The sequence below is a fragment of the Ascidia mentula genome, chromosome 7 (assembly GCF_947561715.1).
Source record: "Ascidia mentula chromosome 7, kaAscMent1.1, whole genome shotgun sequence".
Lineage (NCBI taxonomy): Eukaryota > Metazoa > Chordata > Ascidiacea > Phlebobranchia > Ascidiidae > Ascidia > Ascidia mentula.
The window spans coordinates 104,070-119,096 of NC_138572.1; the positions used below are offsets into that span (position 1 = coordinate 104,070).

At 38.9% G+C, this 15,027-nt stretch overlaps 2 protein-coding genes and 1 long non-coding RNA gene across 3 annotated transcripts; 1 reads left to right on the forward strand and 2 right to left on the reverse strand.

The window, feature by feature from the left end:
• Positions 1-1,175: 1,175 nt before the first annotated feature.
• Positions 1,176-7,659, reverse strand: LOC145907905 (H(+)/Cl(-) exchange transporter 6-like). The gene is made up of 21 exons (XM_082995010.1): positions 7,391-7,659; positions 7,210-7,272; positions 7,036-7,116; positions 6,802-6,868; positions 6,636-6,745; positions 5,762-5,888; positions 5,577-5,703; positions 5,275-5,407; positions 5,007-5,120; positions 4,773-4,939; positions 4,590-4,674; positions 4,237-4,372; positions 3,916-4,069; positions 3,591-3,750; positions 3,267-3,373; positions 2,773-2,971; positions 2,497-2,627; positions 2,240-2,363; positions 2,018-2,125; positions 1,651-1,776; positions 1,176-1,595 (listed from the first exon to the last, which is right to left on the reverse strand). Exons 1-21 carry the CDS (start codon positions 7,502-7,504, stop codon positions 1,503-1,505), a joined length of 2,526 nt encoding a protein of 841 aa, XP_082851136.1. The 5' UTR covers positions 7,505-7,659; the 3' UTR covers positions 1,176-1,502.
• A 1,322-nt stretch (positions 7,660-8,981) lies between these two features.
• Positions 8,982-10,151, reverse strand: LOC145908273 (uncharacterized). The gene is made up of 3 exons (XR_014402976.1): positions 10,012-10,151; positions 9,865-9,937; positions 8,982-9,650 (listed from the first exon to the last, which is right to left on the reverse strand). It is a non-coding gene; the product is annotated as an uncharacterized LOC145908273 (long non-coding RNA).
• On the forward strand, positions 10,047-14,897 carry LOC145908272 (protein NLRC5-like). The gene is made up of 10 exons (XM_082995516.1): positions 10,047-10,187; positions 10,246-10,290; positions 10,850-11,583; positions 11,648-11,896; positions 12,048-12,381; positions 12,776-12,871; positions 13,012-13,113; positions 13,252-13,508; positions 13,751-13,939; positions 14,049-14,897. Exons 1-10 carry the CDS (start codon positions 10,139-10,141, stop codon positions 14,100-14,102), a joined length of 2,109 nt encoding a protein of 702 aa, XP_082851642.1. The 5' UTR covers positions 10,047-10,138; the 3' UTR covers positions 14,103-14,897.
• The last annotated feature ends 130 nt before the right edge of the window (positions 14,898-15,027 follow it).

The following is a 15,027-nucleotide window of genomic DNA, read 5'->3' on the forward strand; positions in this document are numbered from 1 at the left end:
ATGTTATTACAGCGGGAATCGAACCCACGCCCTTTCGCTTGGCGGGTGAGGATTCTTTGAAAACAGAACGACCAATGCAGATTGCAGATGTTCCTACAGCGGGAATCGAACCCACGCTCTTTCGCTTGGCAGGCGAGTATTTTTTGAAAACAGAACAAACAATGCAGATGTTCCTCCAGCGGGAATCAAACCCACACCCTTTCGCTTGGCAGGCGAGTATTTTTTGAAAACAGAACGACCAATGCAGATGTTCCTACAGTGGGAATCGAACCCATGCCCTTTTGCTTGGCAGGCGAGGATTCTTTGAAAACAGAACAAACAATGCAGATGTTCCTCCAGCGGGAATCAAACCCACACCCTTTCGCTTGGCAGGCGAGTATTTTTTGAAAACAGAACGACCAATGCAGATGTTCCTACAGCGGGAATCGAACCCACGCCCTTTCGCTTGGCAGGCAAGTATTCTTTGAAAACAGAACGACCAATGCAGATGTTCCTACAGCGGGAATCGAACCCTCGCCCTCCGCTTGGCAGGCGAGGATTCTTTGATAACAGAACGACCCAATGCAGATGTTCCTACAGCGGGAATCGAACCCACGCCCTTTCGCTTGGCAGGCGAGGATTCTTTAAAAACAGACCGACCAATGCAGATGTTCCTACAGCGGGAATCAAACCCACGCCCTTTCGCTTGGCAGGCGAGGATTCTTTAAAAACAGACCGACCAATGCAGATGTTCCTCCAGCGGGAATCGAACCCACGCCCTCCGCTTGGCAGGCGAGGATTCTTTGAAAACAGAACGATCAATGCAGATGTTCCTACAGCGGGAATCGAACCCACGCCCTCCGCTTGGCAGGCGAGTATTCTTTGAAAACAGAACGACCAATGCAGATGTTCCTGCAGCAGGAATCGAACCCACGCCCTTTCGCTTGGCAGGCGAGGATTCTTTAAAAACAGACCGACCAATGCAAATGTTCCTCCAGCGGGAATCCAACCCACGCCCTCCGCTTGGCAGGCGAGGATTCTTTGAAAACAGGCCGACCAATGCAGATGTTCCTACAGCGGGAATCCAACCCACGCCCTTCCGCTTGGCAGACAACTACAACCAATGCGGCCTTCGAAAAGAAAAATAATTCCGCACAATTCATGTAAAATTAATGAAATTATTTTTTATTGCACTTGGACCAAACACGACAGAAGCTACAGAAAAAAATCAAAAAAGGTAAATTGCAGTCAATGATTGAAAAATATTTCAAGTGGGTATTCAAGTATATTACAGCAAAATGTAAGCAAATATACAATGCATTTACAGGTTGTCGAATACAGGAAAAATCATCATTGACTTATTTGAAGCAAAACATAAAAGTTGCAAAACTCCAGTGGTATGAAAATACTTTGTGAGTTTGAAACAGAAAGACAATTGCAAGCATCCATTAGTTTGGCATCCCAGAACAATATGGTGAGATATAAAGTGTGGATGACGCGAGGTTTGGATTGAGTTTTTCACTTTATGAAACCGTTCTTCTTCCTATTTTGATTTTCTTGTTAATTTCTTCGATGTAATGATGAGTGAGATTATGACGAGTTATCAATCCGAGCACCTGGGGGTCAACAAACAAGTTTGTGAACATAAAAACAACACTAACCAAGCCATACCTCTCCTGTTGTATTCACCACCGGTAGATGGCGCAATCCCATCGTGCGAAACAAGTTGAACACTTGAGGCACTGGAGAGTTAGGATGTACGGTGTATGGACAAGGATGCATGTACGGAGTCACATCCTGAACAACGTCACAAAAAAAGTTAACAATTTGTAGTTTAACTATGTGGAGTTTGTAAATGTCGACCACTCCACACGACCCACAAAACATTCAGACCTAACCCCAAACCAGAGGGTTACGACCTTGAGTTTACCATGACCCTAGATGAGAAACGTGCACAGCATGACATTCACAACACTACTAACAACTACTGCTACTATGCAACTTCCAACCGTTATGTTTGGATTCAAAGGAAACTGACCATGATATGATCTTGATCTGTTCCTTCCCAATCCAAGTCGTGCACATTTGAAAATCGTGGGTAGTCCTTGTTCATGAAGTTGTAACTCAGTTTATGCTGGATTTGAGCCTGTGGAAAGTGTGTTCAAAGCTTAATATTGTGGATTTACCTGAAATTCATTTTATGTGTGAATTGCATCTTCGCAGTTACACAAAACTTCATTTCTATTTTAATACAACTCACTCCATCATGTTGGTTGTAATCCACGTGGTTTTTCAGTAAAGTTGTCAGTTGTGTTCGGAGAATCATTCCATGAAAGGTTAAAGAATGTAAATTGTCATGCATTGTTGACCACATCTCTCCAGAACTGACAAACAAATACTTCTGTACAAATTCTCACTTTACCCAAAATAAATTTTAAACAATTATTTTGAACAGATTTTTTACTTTTAGAAAATATTCCTGCTCGATTATTTGTTTCAAAAAAACTTGTTGTCTACCTTGTTAAACTGGCTCCATTGGTTGAGTCATCATTTATTGATTGTTCAACAGATACAAGTTCTGTGGCATTGTGACTCAGCGTTCTTGCTCGGTTCCGTTCAACTTGGAGGCGGGTGAGAACGCTGGACGACTACGACAACAAATTCTTCATAAGCACTCAACCGGAACCATTTGTTTAGGTCTTAATTTTACTGCTTTCTCTTCTTCAACCGATTAAAACTTTTAAACCAATTGTTTCAACTATTAAAAGTTTTGACAACAAAACTTTCCCCTACCCGATATCTTTGGTTGGCATGACGAGGTGATGAACTTGTACTCGACGAAACATTCATCAATTCAGCTTGCTTGGGTGCTATGGTAACCACGGGAAAAGAGTTGTGTGCAGTGGTGCGTAGCAGGTTGATTATAGAGCGCACTCGAGTGTGGGGAAACACAAACTTTAATCGAGTGTTCATGATGTCGGATGCATTCAAACTAAAACGATAAAATATTAAATTTACTGAATGGTTTTTATTCCAGTAGGTTGCAGCCTATCTGGATCAGCCACGTCTTCCTGGTTTTAATTCATTGAAGCATATGACTTAATTCACTTAAAAAACACGTAGGAAAATTCTTGATTATTTTATCACAAGTTGCACAATTCAAGGCCAAGAGTTTCTGGAAGAAAACAGTTGGGAATTCTAATTCACAAATTTTCCTGGGAAATTGCCTTTAAAGCATGACCATAACACATAGGGGAAAGTCCCTGCTTATCTCTTCAGTTTCTTACTCTGCAGCGTTGCTAGGTGATTCCCATTCCAACAATGGAACAGATTTAAGATGAATGTGTATGTCATAAAGTCCCTCGTTGACGATATCCCCAGCCCACTTCGCCACCTATTAACAGTTGGAGTTTAAATACTTCAAATGGGAAAGACAAAAACAACATCTCTTGCTGCAAGCCAAGAAAAATTACAAAGTTAATCAATTTCCAGAGAAAATTCAATTAAAATAAATTGCAAAAGTGATACAAAATCTTTTACCAAAGAATTTTATTCGTTATTGTATGGGAATAAATTATAAATGTTAAAAGTTGATATTTTTCCTCTCGCACCATCAGAGTGACCATGATTGGAAGGGAAAGCGTGATTTCGTTCGTGCATTCGATCAGGATTACGGTCAAACTAATCGTCATTCGAACGACTCCACCAAGGAAAGCAGCAGCTCCAATTAACGAAAACGTTCCCAAGTAAATGTGATCCATCCCAAAGTAACTGAAATATCAGTTGATCACAATTTATTGGTGAATGTTTAAACATCCAAGCTTTGCATAGCATGAAGTTTGGGGCCCAGAAAAACATTAAACTGAGATTTTAGTGAAGAACAAGAAATCAACATAGAAATAACTGAGGTTACAACCGGCATTGGGAGATTTTTACCTTGACAACAAAGTTGCCACAAATCTTCCGTAGGCGGCCCCGCACAGAATACACGGAACAAACAATCCACTGGGGACGCTACACCCGTACGTCCAACACGATAAGATGAAGAACAATACGAAGAATATCCCCAGCGTTAAGAGGGAAAATTCACCTGAAAGTAAATATAACACATCTGTCATCCACTGACGGTTCTGTCATCCAGTAATGATACCTAATCCATCATCGAAAAAGCAACCAAATTTTGAAAATCAAAGACCTGTAACTTATATTGAACAAACTTATAATGATAAAACCTATAACATACAAAAACATACGAACCAGTTTCGTGAAACAATTGCTTGATCGCCATTTCCTGTGGATTATAAAACAGCGTGGCCATGTCGTTATATGAGGTATTGGAACATAGAAATCTCTGAACTTCCTCGACAGTGGAAGAATTTGAGGAACCTGGAGACTGAAGAAAATTAAATGTGAGAATCAGGATTAAGTTTTTTAGTTTAATATTTGTGAAATGTTTAATAATTTTTCAACCAAATCTTAAAGCAGCAAATTTGAAATTCTGAAATATCACATTTGTTAATATTGACTAAACATAAATAAAGAAATGGAACCAATAAAATTTATGGGACAATATACAAATAATATACAATAAAAGAATTAAAATTTCTCACGATTTTTTTGCAAGTTCCAACGAAAAGAGGAATCAAGTAAGCAACCAAGGTCGTTGCCATGCCAACTAAAAGAGCTTCAAACAATCTAAAATATACAAAATAAAATTTAATTATTTTATATTTTAGACAAATCAGGTTTGTGGGATATCCGGCCACTTGATGTTTACGAGTTCGAAAGCTTACCTGACAATTTTATGTTTCTTTGCGAGGTAGTGAAGACGAAATATTGTAATTTTTTTGTTGATGGAATTAAATATGAGGCCGAAGATCCCTCCCCCAAAACCCATGACGATAAAAAGCAAAAGATCTTTCGCGGTCCAGAGATGACATTTCGTGTTGTCCGATGGACACTGAAATAAAGTGATGTTACTGTAGAAATTCACAAAAACATTTAAATTTGTTTTAACCCCAACAAACCTGGAAAACCCCAAAGGTGAGGAGTCCATTTTGATAAAAGGAACCCCATGCATTGTACTGAGTCCCAGATAAGAAGAAGTTCAAAGTAAATGTTGACGTCATCGTGCAGAATAACTGAAATAAAATGTTGTCTAATAATAAATATATCAATGCAGTTAGGTGCATAATACTTATTTAGCGTATAATTAATAAATATTCATAAAAAATTGATATTTTTGGAGACTTATTACATATTTTTACAAGTTATCAGGAAACATCTTAAACTTACAGTTTTCCAGGTAAGACTTTGATTCCAGAAAGAACTTCCCTCCTCCAGACTGAAGAGCACACCCCCGATGGGAGCACCAAAAGCTGCAGCAACACCAGCAGCTGCCCCCGCACTCACAAAATCCCGTTTGTCCCTGGAAGGTTTGGAAAAATGTAGAAATGCTAAACATGAAATTCTTAAAATTTTTTACTAAATTAATCATGACCAAAAAAATTGAATTATGAGAACAAAAGTAAAGGGATTGATAAAAAATTCTGATATTTAAAATTCTCCCTCAGGATTTTGTGAAAATCATCCGTTACCTGTCCGATCTGAAGAAAGGAATCTTCAGCCTCAAACCCCTGAACGCGAAACTTTCAAACTGGGGAATCCCCGCTCCTATTACTCCTCCACTATGAATCATTGGCCCTTCTTTTCCAACGAGCAAACCTTAAATGTAATTGTGACAAACTCCCTCTAGTGAGGAAAATATAATGTTTCAACCTACCACCAGAGACACTAAAGAGCACGCCGACTGCTTTGCAAACAAGGGTTCGGAATCTTGTAACATTTCTAACTTTAACTCCATTCAAGTAACATTTAATTTCCGGGATCCCAGACCCAGCTGCCAGTGGCTGTGAAAAGAAAAAAATCAACTCATAATCCCGTGTAAGGCTTTAGCAACAAATTTAGCAGTTTAACGTGACAATTTGGACCCAAAATATTTAAAAATAAACCTCTTTCAGCAAAACATGAAAAACTAATTTTTATCAGGTTCGAATTTGTTCACAACCATGCATTTTTAGACACTGACCATAAATGTACGGCTTTATTGAAATTCAAAGATACAACAACTAAAGTTACTTTGAAGCAAATTCTTACTGTAACAGCGAAAAGTTGCCCCCTAACATTTATTTAATATTTTTTGCCAATAGAAATCTTGCACGTGTTAGCACGACATTTAAACGATCCGTTTGGCCCCTCGTATGTGTCAAACTAGTAACAATTTGTATCTGTTTCAAGTAGCAACAATTCTTATTATTTTCTATTTGAATTAAAGGAATTAGGAGTTAAATTAACCGAACAATTTATAACACGCGGTGAAGTTTCTTAAAGTCACAAGTATTCGGTGAGTGTTTGCAATGACGTCTCATTACTTCAGTGTGTTTTTGTTATAAACTCTTTTTCTGTTTCTTACAGAAAACGCATGTACGCATTTGCATGTACACATGTATCTGTGCTCTCAAGTCGATCAATATATCCTTGATGATAGTACATGTTGTTTGAGATACTTATAGTTGATTAGTTTTCGCCGCCAAGACAGTGAATATACTGTTAAACACAGTGACTGTTTTAGACAAAAATACGGCAGTCACACTTACCTCTCCGTAAACGACAAGAAATGCAGCGATCGCAACAAATAAAAGATTGATAGCGAGAAGAACGAATAGAGCTGATGGGACACATGACCAGTCAGGGCAGTGAACCATGACTAAAACACAAAAATGTTTATTAATAAACTCACAAGTGATGAATGAGTCGACTTACATTTATTCACTGTCGACAATTTAAGATGGGTCAAAATTTTTATGATGCTGTCGATAAAAAAAGCAACCTGAAATTGAAAAACACATGTTTCTTATTGATTTTATACTAAACTAGCATCATTTGTGGTATAATCATACAGAAGGTGAAAATTGTCAGAACAATTGCAAAAGAATTGTAAATGATTCCCAGAATCACTTACTAAGCATCACCTGCATATTTTATATCAGAACTTACCAATGCAGTCAGGACTCCGATAACAAAAATTGAAATCCAACTCAGAATTTCTTTTTTTATTTCATATTGACTTCCATGCTCCTGTAAATTACCATTGTGATGTAACAAGCCAGCTTAAAGTTTGCATACACAACATACGAATAACTATATTATGTTTGTGCATACAATCATCACCTTGTTTATTTGTTGTACAAGTTCTCTGTATGGCTGGTTGTAACATTTGTCATAATCCAAACTCTACAGAAAGTTGACAATACACAGTTAAACTACTACCTTCAAATATGTTCAAACAACACTACAATGGTTGCAATACAGACAAAAGCTGACAATTTTTTGACCTTTAATCACTTTTTACCTCATAATCCTTGCAGTGTTCAACGTGGTGTGATGATATAAGCGAATCTGCATCTTCATCTTGATCTTCGTTTGAATTGGGAGCACAGCAGCAACTCAGAGGACAACTAGGCATCGTCTACGCAACTTTTATGCAGTTTGAAATCTTCCAGAACTTTTTCCAAACAAAAAAGTATGCTTAAAATCCAAACTTGTTGTCATACAGATGAGCTTTCAGCACCAAGTTCGTCACAATATATAAAACTTTATACTTTTATGACCTCATACTGTGACATCATAATGGCAAAAAGTAAACATCAATGCATGATCGGTCAACCGTATCACCGGGAGTAACAATGCGTGACGGTGGTATCTTGGAAATGTTCTGCAAACAAAATTAAAATCCGTTCTAAAATCACATGTTTTTTGTTTTTCCGAACTCGCCTAAACCCAGCCTTTTATTGACCAAAATGCCAAATCCCAAATTAAGCACATTTTTCGCAAAAAATGCTCAAATATTTCTTTTGATGATTACGTCACATTTAAATATCAAACCGCTCTTGTTTTCAAATTACCCATTTTCTATTCAAGCAACATTTACGTATTTAAGTGGGAAGGTATGCAAAGTATAGGTATCACACGTGATAACAATGCCCATTGTGACAAATATGCATCCGATTATGCGTCAACAAAACGTCAAATACAAAGCTATGGAAATAGTTTTGCATATTCTCAAAATAAATCACTTTTATTTTTCGCGCAAGTTCACATAAACAATAAAATTCCACCGATCAAACCTCATGGGTTGTCGAGTCAGATGCCTGGTTATATATAGAGAAGAATTTCTAAAACTAGATCCATTATTGATGACCTTGCAAGTGTAAAGTTGTTACCCAAGGTCATGTTGGTGTTTTTGTGTGGGGGATGTTATCATGGCAACAAGTTGAAGCAGGAAGTGGGAGCCGACATTAGCTGGGTTCTGAGGAATAAATAAGCAAACCCACGTGTTTAGTCAACAAACATGTGATGGAATATTACAGGGAAATATTGACCTCACGGAATATATAGTGACTCACACAGTATGTATGGATTTGTAGGGGGTCAAATTCAGATTGTAAAATTTATAGACAAGCACACAATGGCGGCGCTCCCGTAGCATTTTAACAAAACGTCAGCAAAATACTTCCGCGATCGCACAAGCGAAAAACCGCCGTAACCATGGTAACTTCCGAATATCGTTGTTGCTTCAAGTTCTGCACGAGGTTTAGTTTATTTAGGGTTAAGGACAGACAAGGAAGGAAAATACATTCATTGTGGTAAATTCTCGTTTCATTCTTTCTGACAATCGCAGGAAAAACGCTGGCGCCGCTTGCTTTATTACGTCACAAGTACTTCCTTAATAAAGCGTTGACGATCAGTTCCCTCTTAGAGTGTATAGGACATAGTGTAGTTGTGTTACAACACTTAAACTATGTTTGTATCAGGAAACTGCATGGGATGGATTCGGTCAACCGGGGTTAGTTAAATTCATTGAGATTGAAATATTTATATGAAGGTGTTTATATTCAAATTGTTGCAACGATGCAGGTGAACTGAAGGCAATCATACGGAGTAACATCATTACTTAAACGAGTAGACATAATAACGCAGTAGTTGGGGCAGCAACCCTCACATGGTTTAACTTTTGTTTATAAATAATAATTAACAGCTCTCGAAACTTTACTCTCGCCGGACGCACTGGGCTGTCCTCTGTTACGTCACAATGCATTGACACGCGCGTATATTAACCAGCGGGGTGTGCGATGTATTCATAGCTGTGGATAGGTTGCAACAATATTACTTTCCATAAAGTTTGGGGGGGGGGGGAATTTTAAAATTATCGTTCACAAAATACAATGTTGCGGAAAGTTTTTCGTTTACACGGATAAAATCCCCCAAATTTATGCAAGAAAACGTGAATTTTGTTCACTTGGCAAACATTTTATGACATCACAATCTATTGCAACAATGAGTAATGTGGCGCAATACTGGAAACTTGCAGGACGAAATATTTGTGAAGAAAACTTGAGGAAATATAGCAACAAATAATTACGTCATCAAGAACGCGGTTTTTGTTCGATGTTGAAACACATTTGTTTCAGTACAATGTGATGTCACAATATACATCGCTGGTAGCTATGGCAACGTGGATACGCGACAATGGGGTCAGAACATCTTCCCTGTTTGTCGTTTATTCGTTGACAAACGCAGAGTTGCCATAGCAACGGTGTGTAAAGTCCAACCTGAAAAATAAAGCTCGGGGAATTCCATAACAAACATCTTTGTTTGAATTGTGTGGCGTAACAATCGCGACAGATGGGCGTTTGTTTGGTTTTCAAACCCATTCTACATTGTGATGTAACAATAGTCGATACGCACTCGCTTTTTAACACCAATCGAATGTTTCCAACGTGGATTGAGCGTAGAGACAGAATCACTTGATTTAAACATACTTACACTGTTGATTATTATCAGCTCTTCTTACGTTTCTGTCAGGTTTGATCAAATTCTACCGGAGGGTGGGATTTTCCTGTAGCAAATTTCCATCATGAGATCCAGTGGAAAACTATTAGGCAGAAATATACAAGTTGTTTGTAAACTTACGCCGATTTAAACCTTATTTCTCGTCAGCAGGATGACGTGTAGGTAAATGTGACGTAGGAAATGGTGACGTAACCCAAATGATCAGATCCGTAGCAGCGTGGTTTTCTTATCCGCATCTTCACAGTTGATGAACATGGCACAAGAAAACAGAGAAATTCACGCCAACAACATTTTCTGTATGTAAAAATATTTATAGAGAAATTAAAATTGTTACAAAATTGTTGAATGTTGCAGTTGCTGATGTTGTGAATCTCCACCAGGATAATGGCGGTGTTCAAGGTCAGTACAGGTTTATATACGAACGTATTTATTAAATGCTGACGCGAGCGGTATCGGTGGGATTCGAACCAACAACCTCCGGTTTCTGAGAGTTTGTCACAAACCGAGCTCCGATGGTGATTTTGAGTCGGATTTCACAAATCCGTGTACAATATGTTGCATGGAGACATTTAAATTCATGAATAAGTGTGAATAGGTTTGCAGGCTTGACAGCTCAGGCATCGCAGCCTAGCTGGATCAACCATTTTTTCCTGGCAATTCAGAGCAAGATTTGAAAAATTAAGCTCCCGGTGAGGTTTGAACTCACGACCCTGGGCGAACCAGGCCCAACGCTCTACCACCTGAGCTACAGGAGCTCAGTGGTTTCACGGGTAGGGCGCAGTGGGGTGATCCTGCTAATCATGACATTGCATGAAATATTACTAAGTGTGAATAGTTCACATAATGAATTTAAAGCATTAAAATACCCGACTTTGACCCACGAACACTGGAAGCAGTTCAAGTCTGAAGTTGTTGATTCCAAGTGGTCAGCAATAAAATATACACCTACAACTTACAGCAAACGTCAGAAGTGATGACGACATCCGGATGGATCTACGTAGGTTGGTTGAGAGCAAACGCCAGGAATCCCTACAACTGAACGTCCCTGGAGTTCGCAGGGATAACGTCCCCGTTCGTAACCCGGTCATGAATCAAATCCTCTTCTACGCGGGGGGTGCTGGGCCTGCGAGTGATGATTACAACCCAAGGGCCGGGCCCGCCCTCGCAAGTTTGGGGCCCCTGGAATCCCACGAGCTCTTCAGTGAGGTAGGAGGGGAAATCCCCCGGTTTGTGGCGGTCCTGGGGGAGGCCGGGGCGGGAAAATCTACGATCAGCAGAAGGCTTTGTGACGCAACAGACAAGATTACCCTGCACGCCAACTTCATGAATATGGATTACACCGATGACGTCACCCTGGCCGACGTGCTGTTACGTAATCGCTATGGTTGCAGTGAAGAAGACACGCGGGTGTATTTTGATTGGATGAGACGCAACCAATCAGAATGCAGGGTCATATTCGACGGGTACGACCAGTGGAGTCGGCAGATAACGACACAACCTCACGATATCAACCCGGATGACCCCTACCCCATCGACGTCATAATAGGAAACCTATTCAAGCGTGGCGGACTTCTTTGTCAAGTCGAACTTCTTGTGACGTCACGTCCGTACGCGATGCTTCCACTTCCGGAGGATTTGAGACCGCAACGAGTACTGATGTTGAACGGGTTCACCCCCCTGCATTCGAAGGAGGTAAAAAGAGTGATGCCCCCCCCCCAACCAAAATTTACTGAGATAATTCGTTGAAATGTTTCAGTTATTTGTCCACTTTGTGGGGATGGAAGGTGAAGCAAGGTGGAGGAGGTTGGAATCAAATGCTCCACAAATCCCATTTATGTGCGGCAACCCTGCTATGCTTGTGTACATATCAGCCGCCTGCTGCACCGAACAAGAGGGTGATGACGTCACCAGCATTACGTCAGTGTTGCGGATTGTATTGCGGGGAGTGATGCACTTGCATGGGAGGAGCACAGTTCCAGTTGATGAACTGATGACCAAAGTAGAGGTCAGAAATAAACACTAGCTTTCATTTGATAATTTCCTTGTATTTGAATTTATTATTGGTGGATAAAAAACTGGCACAGGAAAACATTGTATGTGGTCCTAACATGTTTGTTTTCATATCAGCAACTGTGACAAGATCTTCCACCCAACAGGTGGTCGCTTACAATGCAACCAGGGCTGGTACCGTCCTCATCACAAAGCACAACCTCAATGACCAAGATTTAAACATTGAAGATGTCCAGGATCTCACCATTGTCCTACCAGCTGCCTTCTCAGGAATCGTCGCGATGTTGTTCGATGGAGAGGTAAAATTGTACTTCAACCATCAAACACTCCAGGAATACTTTTCAGCAAAGCATGCAGTAAGTCACAAGATGGCGCTCTCCGACTTCAAACAGTTTGTGAGGCAAAACCTGTTTGATTTCCATTGGACAATGGTTAGAAGATTTACTGCAGCACTTCTCATCAACCACGCCTTTAACCCAGGTAAGATTACATTCTGCTACAATCCATGATATACCATCCTTACAAAGTGCCCTTATTTCCAAACATTTTGATTATTTGTGAACATTTTTAAGCTGCTTTAACCACAGGCTTCCTTATTTGTAATAACTTGGCTCAAACAATGTTTACTTATGGAATTAGCGTTTTTTTGTCAAAAAAAAATTGTTTAAATTTTTATATCATGACTAACAAAGTTGTTCATGTTGAAATATCAGTGAAATACAGAATCGTTTTAGGTAAATTTCCACATCAATAAAACCCCTGCCTTACTTCATTTATTATGTGTCTGCTAAGTTGTGGTGAAGTAACAAATTTAGTTGGTCAAAGATTTCATACAGCAGAGTGACGCACACACATAATGTTCACATACCTCCAGGTAGCAACGCAGTTCAACAAGTCCTACGTCCACCCTTTGCTCGTCAAACAAGTGTCCGCAGGGTATTGGATGCCCTACACATCAATCCCATGAGTGGTAATCTGAATGACATCATAATCTTGTACTAAAAATGTGTAGAAACAAAAAATAATTGTTCATAAAATGTAACAAGCAACTATAAGTTGACCAAGAAGCAACTTTATTTGCACAGATTAATGTCTTGTTTATTTTGTCAGATGAATTTGAAAAAAGGAATTGTTTCCTCACAAAACTGCTGAAAACTTTTGAGCAAGCAGCTGAAACCATGAATGTGGGAAGCACTCAAGATCGAAAGCAAAGTTAGTGAAATATTTTATCAATCTACATAAAACTGTAACAAACCAACATCATATATTGAATAATTTACAATAATATCACCACTGTTAATGGGTTTGAGCACAAAATTATAAATATTATTTATTACCTTTGACTCAAAGGTCGGCAACGATTCCTTGATATACTCCTTGATGTCCGAGAGTGCAACCACACGGATGTGACAAGAGCTGTTGCCAAGCGATTTCCACGTCAGGTCATCTTGGAGCAGATGCCGTTTACTGCAAGCGAAGCTCATGCGTTTGCCTTTGTCTTCCGACATGTGACCAAAGACATCGACTACTTGGATCTGAGATATTGCAATTTGACGACACAACAGTTTAATCTCATCTGTGAGGGAATTCTGGAGAGCAGAGTGAAGGTTGGAAAGTACAGAACATTTGTTATTTTCCTGTTAACTAGGATTAAGTGGACAATATTAACATGGCGAAAGGGTGTGGTGGTGTTTAAAAATAAACAAGCATTCTGTTTCACAAACACTTAATTGAAAGATATACAGTTCGCTGGATTCACCACTTCAGCTAAATTGTCAACATCCCACTAAAAGTAATGTGGCAGTGACATCACAATGTTAGTTGTGTCATAACCATTGTTACACGACAGGTGATTGATGTCAACTTCCACAACAACTCATTGGACACGGAAGGTGCCGGTGTCGTTGGTAGGGTTTTACCAAAGATTGGGAAGTTTTTTCGGATGGGAGACGCATTTCTTGAGGAGCACGGAAGGAGGAATGTTACAGAGGATGAGAGGGAGGTTATCCAACGAGCTCTTGACGCGCATCAAGATCCAGTAAGTTCTGCCCAAACAAACTATTTATTTTATATTCTTTCAGTCAAATTAGGAAAATAAAGTATCTGGAAAATGTGAACATCAAATTTTCCGATATTTATTTTTGCAGAATCTTGCTGTTTGTGTTGGAGGACCGCGCGATGTAATGAGAGCTCACGTATAAGTTCACAATATATGTATAAAGCTTGCCATGATATTTGTGTAATATATCTTGTAGTTCCATTGCCTAAAACATTTTGTTTTCAATCACGTACTTGCCAGAATATCTTGCACATTATATAGATTATTCACCACAAGAATCCTGGTTATATTGGTAACTTGCCCTGGAAGCTTTATATCTTTCTCTGATATATTCTCTTCACCCCCTGTTTGCATGAATGTTTTTTTATTACATTTTGAGAATCATTGTGTCTGCTACCTAGATTGGAAAGTTTGTAATTTGTGCAAAGGATTTTTTTGGGGCAAATGTTTTTTGAGTGTTTATGTTTATTAGCAAATTGCGGATGAAATTGTAAAAATTTGCGTTGAGGATAAATTCTCCATGCACGCCATTTTTTTCCAATCCTGGTTTGTTGAACTTTGTGAAAACCACAAGTTGTTGCAATATTGCGAAAATTACTTCATTTATATTCTTCACCAATAATATCAGTTCTTGCCTACATGTTATTGTTAATATTGCCACCACTTTTATAGTGTTTTCCTTACACTAATATCATTATATGATTTCTATATACACAACACAACATTTTAATACTTCCTTGTGGTAAAACCATGTTTAAGTTCCTTAGCTGTGACTAATGAAATGTAATTTTTTTATATGTATGTGCAGTAAGACTGCCTAAAAAATGATAAAAACGTACTTTCTTAGCAAAATTCGCTTGTTGTTTGTGAAGGTGACCAACTAATTTTGTACAAAATCACTGTTAAATGCGGGTGTTTTTTCACTTAATAAACTTGCTGTATAACATTTCTATTGTGATTCAACTGATAGGATTAGTTAAGGATTTCAATACAAAATTACAACGAGATGAATTGACTTTATCCCGAACTTACATTCACAAGCAGTCTTAAATTTCCCTGTTTTGATA